General features: G+C 36.4%; 1 protein-coding gene across 3 annotated transcripts in view; it reads right to left on the bottom strand.

The window, feature by feature from the left end:
* The window catches only part of LOC106948319 (serine/threonine-protein kinase tousled-like 2), a 27,220-nt gene extending 18,964 nt beyond the window's left edge, over positions 1-8,256 (bottom strand). The window contains exons 1-3 of one of the 3 annotated variants that reach the window (XM_015033921.1): positions 8,145-8,256; positions 5,598-5,690; positions 1,142-1,236 (exon numbers count right to left, since the gene is read on the bottom strand). In XM_015033921.1, coding sequence (XP_014889407.1) covers positions 1,142-1,236; positions 5,598-5,613 — 111 coding nt within the window. In that variant the 5' untranslated portion in view covers positions 5,614-5,690; positions 8,145-8,256. Of the gene's footprint in view, positions 1-1,141; positions 1,237-3,344; positions 3,948-5,597; positions 5,691-8,144 lie in introns of those variants that run through there. The other 2 variants (XM_015033919.1, XM_015033920.1) reach the window with 2 other exon arrangements.
* Positions 8,257-9,383: the final 1,127 nt, after the last annotated feature.

Genomic DNA, 9,383 nt, shown 5'->3' with positions numbered 1-9,383 from the left:
TAGTTGGATGGATTGGTTTTGTTGAGTTGATTGGTTTGTTTAGGTTTTGTGCAGCTAGTTGGATGGATTGGTTTTGTTGAGTTGATTGGTTGGTTTGGTTTTGTGCAGCTAGTTGGATGGATTGGTGTTGTTTAGTTGGTTGGTTTGTTTAGGTTTTGTGCAGCTAGTTGGATGGATTGGTTTTGTTGAGTTGATTGGTTGGTTTGGTTTTGTGCAGCTAGTTGGATGGATTGGTTTTGTTGAGTTGGTTGGTTGGTTTGGGTTTTGTGCAGCTAGTTGGATGGATTGGTTTTGTTGAGTTGATTGGTTGGTTTGGTTTTGTGCAGCTGGTTGAATGGTTTTGTTGAGTTGGTTTGGTTTTGTTGGTTGGTTTGGTTTTGTGCAGCTGGTTGAATGGTTTTGTTGAGTTGATTGGTTAGTTGGTTGGTTGGCTGGTTGGTTGGTTAGTTAGTTTTGTTGGGCTGGTTGATTTTATTGGGTTGGTTGGCTGTTTGGGTTTTGTTTTGTTGGGTTGCTTTGGTTTTGTCAGTTTTCACATGAATATTTAATCTATGAAGGGGGTAAAACCTATTATAACCAATCTGGTCATGTACTAAAAACTAATTGGCCCCTAAACCCTTTAACGAGGTTGGACATCCTTGGCAACAACAACTTTCATCAACAATTTGTGTTAACTGACTGTAGCTGTTTTTCCATTGACCACTTAATTGCACAAACTGTAATTACAAAAATAAGTTTGTTAAATGGAAATACAGCAATTAAAAAGAAAAAAGAATTCAAGTTAGGACAAGGCGGTTTTCAGCTGTCTCAAAATTAGAGTTTTTCACAAAACTGCAATGGAAACACTTTTTCAGATCGCACGAGTGACATGATCAACAGCCGGATGTTACAACTGGAAGAAAAGGGCTGCTTTGCATCGTCAGGCAGGTTCAATGTTTTGGGGTTTCTAATTTTAGGGTAGTAAAACCACCACCAAAAGCTGTGGTTAGAACTAGCAGTTGGTTTGACAAGTTTTGTTCTCTTAAAAAATGAAATCATTTTAAACTGATTAGGTTGTCTTTATCTGAAATTAAAATTAATTTATTGATATGAAATATTTAAGTGAGACAAAAATCTTGAAGGGGCAGCAGAGTATACCAACCTTGGCAACACCAACTCCGGTGAATCGAGCCTCGAGAAGTTCCTGCCGACGTGGGTCGAGGCTGAGACTCTGGCCCTGAAGTCCTTCCATCATGCCTAGAGGACAAAACCAGCGAGGAAAATTACAACTTAGCCAGTTTGGGTTGGTGTCACAAGAACCAACAGAGACATTTTCTCCCACTCAGGCAACAAAAGGTAAAATTCCTTACAGACAAATGGTTCACCTGGGGCAAAATTAGATTAGCAAATATCACAGGTAGTTAAAGGATGATTGTTTTACTACTTCAACGAAAATTGCACATCTTGAAATATCGCCTGACTCCTGTGGAGTTTTTTGGCACGGATGATTATGGATTATAGCTAATTAAAGCCTAAAATTCAGTTTGTTCGGTAATCAGAGTAGGCCTGTCACAATTATGAGTTTTGCTGGACGATAAATTAGCCCAGAAGTTATTGTGATACATGATAGTATGGTTGTTTTGAGACTATTTTCATGTACTATAATGGTAATGACATAATAACGTAAGAACACATTCTTATAGACAAACTTTAAATTCTAATAAGCATTTAACAGTGGAACTGGAAAACATTTTAAATACCCAAATTAAACAAATAAAACAACAGAAATAAATAAAATGGATTATAAAGTTTCTGCAAATAAAATTGTTCTTCAAAAAAGGGGCTAGATCAGCACCAGACTGAAGACTTTTGTCACCATTTTTGGTAGAAAGAAAAAGAAAAAAAGAAAAAGAAATTGTACAAAAGAAAATTATTGAAATCATTTTAATTTATCATGCAATTGAAAATGTACTCCTTATTGTGACAGATCTAAATAAGAGCAAAAAGACAAAAAAAAAAAAAAAAAAATTTTCAGAGTAGAAATGTTAGTAATGGCCAAGTAATGTCCTTCCCAAAAATTAAGACTTTTGACTTGACCGTTGTACTGCTCTATCTTCTCAAACCCCAGACGGTCACGCTCATTCAGAGCCTGGTTCTGATGGAGGTTTGTTCCTGTTAAAGGGGAGTTTTTCCTCTCCACTGTCGCTACATGCATTCTCGGTATGAGGGATTGCTGCAAAGTCAACAACGAAAGCAACGTTGCTAAAATGCAAGTCAGTGACTCGAGGCAATCTGCTGACAGAAAACATTTTAAGCCAACTATGTCATGAACTGAACTTAATTGGAATGTATTTGATTGAATTGACTCTTTTTGTTTTTTGTAAAGTTCCTCATGCAAACATGTTCAAACAAACCGACCATCTACAGTGCATACACTATATAACACATGGACATAGTTTTCTATAGGCAGACATTTCTGCTTTAATGATTATTGGTCTTACGTTATATTTTAGTTTCCTGAAAAACATAATTCTACATTTTAATTATTGTAGTTGTAAGCCATGAATCCTAAATAGAATACACATGAAATTAATGAGTTTATTAATACAGCCTACACCAATTAGAAATCACTTTTTAAATAAAATTAAACATTTTAATTTAATTTTAATTATTAAAATAAAACTTTTCAGTCATTTTCTAATTCATTTAGATGAACCTGGATAACAAAAATCAACAGAAGATTTTTTTAAATTGCATCTTTGGAAATGTGTTTGTATTTTATGTTATATTTAAATTTGTTAATATTAAAATCCAAAATTAATAAAATGCTCTTTTAAAAAAAAAGCATCGACAGACCTAGTATCAGACAGGACATTGCAAAAATAAATGTATGTTAGCAAAAATACCAATAGATATTAAATTAAATCAATGTTTTTATTGAATAAACGGAAGAAAATATCTGTAATGACTCAAACTGCACTGAAATAAATGGCTTTACTTTTAAAAAGAAGCTTTAACAATATGATTTATGACAGTTTGGGACGTTAAACCGTATTTAACGTAAATACTGATTAAAATATTTAACCAGTTTCACGGAAATCTACTCAAAAGTCAGATTAAAAACAGTCTACGTCCCTGACCAACCATCGGATTGAGATTACCTAACCTGTCCAATGTTGGCCGTGCTAAATTAACATTTTACCCTACAGTTAATTTACCAAAACCAAATCTCACCAAAAAGGTTGTCACAATGGAATAAACACCAGAAACAAATAATAATAGCAGCACAAAATGAGAGTAATTAGCAAGGATAGCGGTGTTATCTAGCGAGCTAAGGTTAATATTAGCTTGGACGAAGGTCTCACCTGGAAAACCTTTAGCAGTTTTCACAGCCGGACACGGTCCTATAAAAGATGTGGTCCGTCCATTTCAGAGACAGCAAACCCATCAACAGCTCCTCGGTCCAAGCACCCGATATAACTCTGTTTGAACTGGGATATCCATTTATAATTAAGTCAAATTTAAGGAGACACTTGTTAGCTTAGCTAATGCTAGCTACACAAAGCGGTGGGGCTCGCTCCTGCCGGTGTCATCCGGACGGAAGGCCGTGATCCTCGGGTTTTCCTCGTCTGAGTCGGTGGCCCTGCGTGGGCAGGCCGTGAGCTGTCAGTGCTCTGAATCCCCTTAAACAAGCGTTGTCACATTTCTGCCTCGGTTGATCTAATCTTTTGGCATCATCGAGCGTCTAAAGCGGCAGGAGTCGGTGTGTTTAAATCCATCGTTTCTTCCTAATGACAAAAGATCACAACCTTCAGTATCACCAAGGCCGCACAGGAGCTCCAGAGGAAACTGACACTGATGTTTCCCAAGCCGAGTGCTGGTTTGATGTAACCTCCACCCCGATTTACAATGCACACGGAGATCAAGGCTGAAACTGGGTGGATAAGAAACATTTGCAAGGACCCAGACCTCCAGGGGGTCTGTGCATGCAAACCTTATGATGCATCAAGTCACTTTAATGACATTGTCTCTCTCTGGTCACATTATTTTTGCGCAGTTATTTCTGACCCAGCTTGTGTCATTTTGAAAAACAAAATGCATTTGTTTTGCATTTTTTTAAGATAACATGACAAACATTAAATGGCATATTCCAATTTAGACGTTTAAGGTAACCTTTCTTTTTGTGTGAAATTCAGTGAACTGATTTACAGATGGGCTTTTATCGTATCGTTTATCATTTATTGTGATATATTTCCTAGTATGATCATTCTGATTTATTCAAATTATTGATGTTGAAGAGCTCTCAAAACTGTCCATATTATTGGGATTGTTAGTTTTACTATTTTCTCCTGTTTGTTCAATGAAAGTATCAATAAATATTTGAAAATATGATTAAATGCAGTCGCTGTGTGCAGGTTAGTGATATAGATCACACTTTTTGGTGCGTAACTGGTGTTTTAAAGAAGCATATTACTAATGGGAACATTTTTCTAGATCAATATTTGTGTTTGCAGGGCTATGATCGCTTAGCTAAAGCGGAGGTAATAAATAGTTCTTATCATTTATCATTATCACAATAATACCACAAAATATCGCAATAAAACTTTAAGTCCATATCGCTCAGCCCAAGACTAATTGTGTCTGAAAAATCATCATCTACAATCTACAATACTTTCAAAATTACTGGTATTTGTACATTTTTAACTTTTCCACATTTTTTTGTACAGTCACGATCTTCAGTTTACTTTACTAACAGAAAGCATCCCCTAAGCATGATGCTGCAACTGCCATGTGTCAGTGTTGGTATGATTATGTGCAGTTTTTAAACCCACATGGACTAGAAAGTTCAGTTCTGGTCTCGTCTTAGCGTTTTCTTGCTTACGTTTGCAGTCTTCTTTCCAAGGCCGGTACAATGTCTTATGGGGGGCCAAACACGACTGGATTTGGGGCCCATTATTTTAATTTATCCAGGGTGTACACTACTTAATTTGCATCATGAAATCCCTATAATAAGACTGTGTTTGTGACATGTCAATTCTAGTTCGTTTTCAAATAACTTTTCCAGAGTCCACATTAAATATGTGAACTCTGCAGAAGCATGATCAAATATTTTGAAATATTCTAGGGTAGAGCTGCTCTCAGTCCAGCTCAATAAAACTTGTGTAACCTTTTGTGAAAAGACATCTTTATATCCCCAAAAGGAAATAGATGGTCATTTTTAAAGAACCACCATTTTATTTCTGATTTTAGGCTTAAAACAAAGAAAAATAAAAACTATTTACAAAAACAGGGGATGCCGATATGTGCTTTAGAAGGGGAAAATAACAAATATTACTCATACTTGTGTCATGTTATTGTGGAAATTTAATGCAGGATTTATTTAAAAAAAACAACAAAAAACTAAAAATACTGCTAAAATCTGCATTTGTTGTGTCTACATTTACAAAAAATGTTTTTAGTTTTGCACTAGATTTTGAGCATTAATAAAACAAGAACAAGCTATTGTCTCTCAAGATTTGTCTCAGATATTTATAGATTTGATGTATTTGTCCAATAAAAGTCTTTGAATGTTCGTTACAATATACGGAAATATTTGTGTCACTGCCAGAACTTTTTACCTGAGCAGAATTTCATCAATCTCACTTTAAGTTGTAGTGAAGAAAGAATCCGCCTGCCGCTTTGTGCTGCTGAACAGGCTCCACTAGAGGTCGCTGTTTGACAGTAGAATATCACAAAGAAGAGGAAATTTACCTAAACTGCGTGCGTTTAAATGAACAGTTTAGAAATCAGTCAGATCCACATTATGATCATTGTTTTGTACGTAACTAAACATTTCCACAGGTGTATTATTGTGCAACATATTCTTGCTTTTTCTGTTAAAAATAAATCAAAAATTTACAAAGAAACACATTTTAACATCTATTTAACCCAAAACGTCTTCTTGTGACGTAATTCACATTAACCCCATGTGGGAAGCGAAATCAATTATTTATGATTTATGATCAATAACTAATGCAACCTGAACTACTCACCTTTTCTTCCTTCGGATAATCTATTAAGTGGAAAAATATAATTTGTAAGACAGTTTTAAAGTTAATTATCACATTGGATGATTTCTTAAAAGGTTTTGATGTTTACACCTGTAAATGCATGTTTGGAAAGTTCATCAGACTGAATATCAGTCTGATGAATATCAGACTGATGAATGTTTGAAGTAGATTTCATTAGTTGGCAGCAACTCACCTGAAAAACCCCCAACAAAAAAACGACAAAAAAAACACAAGTTTATTTGGCGCATTTCCACTGAAATCTCACCTAGGAAATACCAACGTTGTGATCAGGAAGTGAAGCTTATTCTGTGCCACAGCATCCTTCCCTTTAGTTTGACTTTTCAATCGTGCTAAACCTCCTATAGTCATGGACATATTTCAGATGGATGTTAATAATCCTGCAGAAAGTCTTCAGAAAAATCACCAGCCATTAAATTTAAGCTTGTAAAGTAATAATATAAAAAGACTTTTATCACCTTCTTCTGCATCATCTTCAGCAGGTGCTCAAGAATATCTGCAATCTGCCTTAGATATTCATAAAAAAATCTACAACTTTAAATCTCATGCTAAATTTTGATAAAATCTAAAGTGATGTACCTTTAAAAATTTAAGTATAAAATCAAACAGAAAGTGCTTGTCAAATTCTTACAATAAATGATTAGTTGATTGAACAAGTATGAATTTAAAAAAACTTATGCATCACAGTGACACTAAAATAACACTTGGACTTTTATTTTAAAAACAAATAATTCCCTTTTTTAAGCAATAAAAATAGGCTTGGAAGTCACTTTATTACACAGACATATTTAAACTGTGTGAGAAGTAACTTTTCTTCCATAAGAACTTCTTCCAGGAAGTTTTCTGTGGTAATTTTTATTCCACTGTAATTTCACTTTTTCACTTCCCAGGAAAAAATAAATAAAATATTATTTTAACTGTGTATTTCAGTTCTAGTTTAAAGTAGTCTACATCACAGGATTTCTGTTAGCTTTTTTATTGTTTTTTTTGGTTTGTTTTGTTTTTAGACATGCCTTGTTAACTTTAATTGATTTTAAATCCTCAACATATGTCAACGTTGTCTGTGGTGAAGGAGGTTGTGAGTCTTTAATTCAAAGTGATATTTTGTGGGTTAAACTATTTATGTTCCAAACCACAATGTAAACAACCATAACCTCCTCGCATCCTGAGCAGATTTTTAAAGAAAGAAACTGCGTGTGGGTTGTTTAAGGCCGAGGCTCAGGCTTTGTTCAATAATTATGTGTGAATGTTAACCCGTTACTCTGATCTTGAAGTGATTATAATATGGTTTCACAGGATACATGCTGTAAAATGACCACAAGATTGTGGCTAGAACATTGACTGCAGAGCTGTGGCTTTACATTTCTCTCTCCTTTTGCTCTACTTTGTAGTAGCTACGCCTTTACGGTGATGTTACAGTGACTCTGCATAAGTTTTAAAGTGTAGACGATGTGTCACACTGAAAAGGCCAACAGGCCTGCAGACTGGGAGGAATCATTGCTCCACCCAAATAGTCACTGCTCAGTACCAGTGACTACTTTGGACTTCTTCTTTGCAAAAACAAATGGCCTGAGTAAATAAAAAATTGCAGCCCATAACGTTCTGGAGTTTTGAGTCAGTAGTTACCATGACTGTAAAATGAAATTACAAAAATAAATTTGCTATTGTAAACACGCCTATTCTGAAAAAGCTCGATAAAGTTTTTGCACTGGGATGAGGTGGTAATGGTTTTTCAGCGTATTCGAAACACTTTTTTCACGTCACACGAGTCACGTGATTGAAACCAACGAAGAAGACGGTGACAGGAAGTAGTAGGAGGATGATGGTTTGTTCCTCCCTCCCCCCCCAAAAAAACTTCATATAAATTGCTCTGAAGTATAAAAAGCATAGCGCTCCAACGCCTGAATAAGAGTTTTAAAGTTATAATTCGAGAGCACACATTTTCAGTCTGGAAGCAGGATTTTATGTCTTTTGCGCTAACATTTTAAGTTTGACAGCAAGACTTTGTGTCTTCCTTCTCAAAAGTTTAAAGCTTGCACTCAAAACTTCTGCTCTCTTTCAAATATTCCCTGTGCTTCCTCAAACCCTTCTCCTCACCTCTCTCCGCTCGGATGAAATCTCCGCTTGCAAACCTCTCAGATCGCGCTTGGAACGAAAAAGTATCGTCGCCTAGCAACCTCTCAGCCAATAGAATGAGAGTATTATACTGGGTGCGTTTGTTTCCTTCTAATGGGTGTGCCTGTGTGGCTGCTATCGATTATGGCAGAAAAATTGACGTCCTGTCTGATGGCTGAAATAAGACTATATCTCATGTAACTATTTACATCCGTCGCTCCCAAGAATTTTAGTGAGTTATTGGGTGATTTTATTTAATTTAAACATTAAATAGTATTCGTTTTGAAATTGAGTCTGTCATGCTTTCTTGATACAACTTGCTGAAGTGCAAAAAAAGGCAGAAGAGATGTGGATAGATGGTCTTTTGGTTGTCCCAGTATCTCATATCCTGGGACCTGGCAATATTATTGCCAAGTATCTCTGCACTTCCTGGATGGCATCAGCTGTGGCACTTTTGGTCTGCCTGCCCACTTCAATGTTGCCAAAAGTTAACTAAAAACCAACAAATGAGCATTTGAATTGGCATTTGTTGGTGTTTGAAACTGCAAAAGATCAGAGATTCTTTTGGCAGGTGCATCACATTGACAGACATTGTCTAAAAATTGCCTCTTTGGCAATTTTTAGACACGATTTATCTCGTCAGTGTTAATTCGAAATAGTTCCTGTAAAGGTCACGTCACTTTCTTATAGCGATATGCGCACCGACACAGGGTTTCGCTCCACAAGCTTTGATGCATCGGTGTTACACGCCGATGCATCAGTTCTGACACTTCAATAGTCAGAACTGAAGCAAAAATGGTCTGAATAGGTCAAGTATCTAAATACTTTGAATACCAGGCATTCATAACCACTTTTAAATCCCTGGCCAGTGTGCTGGTTTGGTAGGTTTCCATGCTACTGGTTGTAGGCAACATTTTTCTCGACTTTCTCCTCCTCATTAGAAGACAAATCGCCAATAAATCTGCATCTTATGATTTTCCATTCAAGCTGGAGACTCCAGGGGTCTTTGAGCAACATTTCCATCCATCCATCCATCCATCCATCCATCCATCCATCCATCCATCCATCCATCCATCCATCCATCCATCCATCCATCCATCCATCCATCTTCTTTACACCCTTGTCCCTTAGCGGGGTCGGGAGGGTTGCTGGTGCCTCTCCAGCTAACGTTCCAGGCGAGAGGCGGGGTCACCCTGGACAGGTCGCCAATCTGTAGCAACC

This window comes from Poecilia latipinna, unplaced genomic scaffold, assembly GCF_001443285.1.
Source record: "Poecilia latipinna isolate Pla-1442-1.1 unplaced genomic scaffold, P_latipinna-1.0 Scaffold282, whole genome shotgun sequence".
Taxonomy (NCBI): domain Eukaryota; kingdom Metazoa; phylum Chordata; class Actinopteri; order Cyprinodontiformes; family Poeciliidae; genus Poecilia; species Poecilia latipinna.
This window is presented reverse-complemented; position numbering and strand designations above follow the sequence as displayed.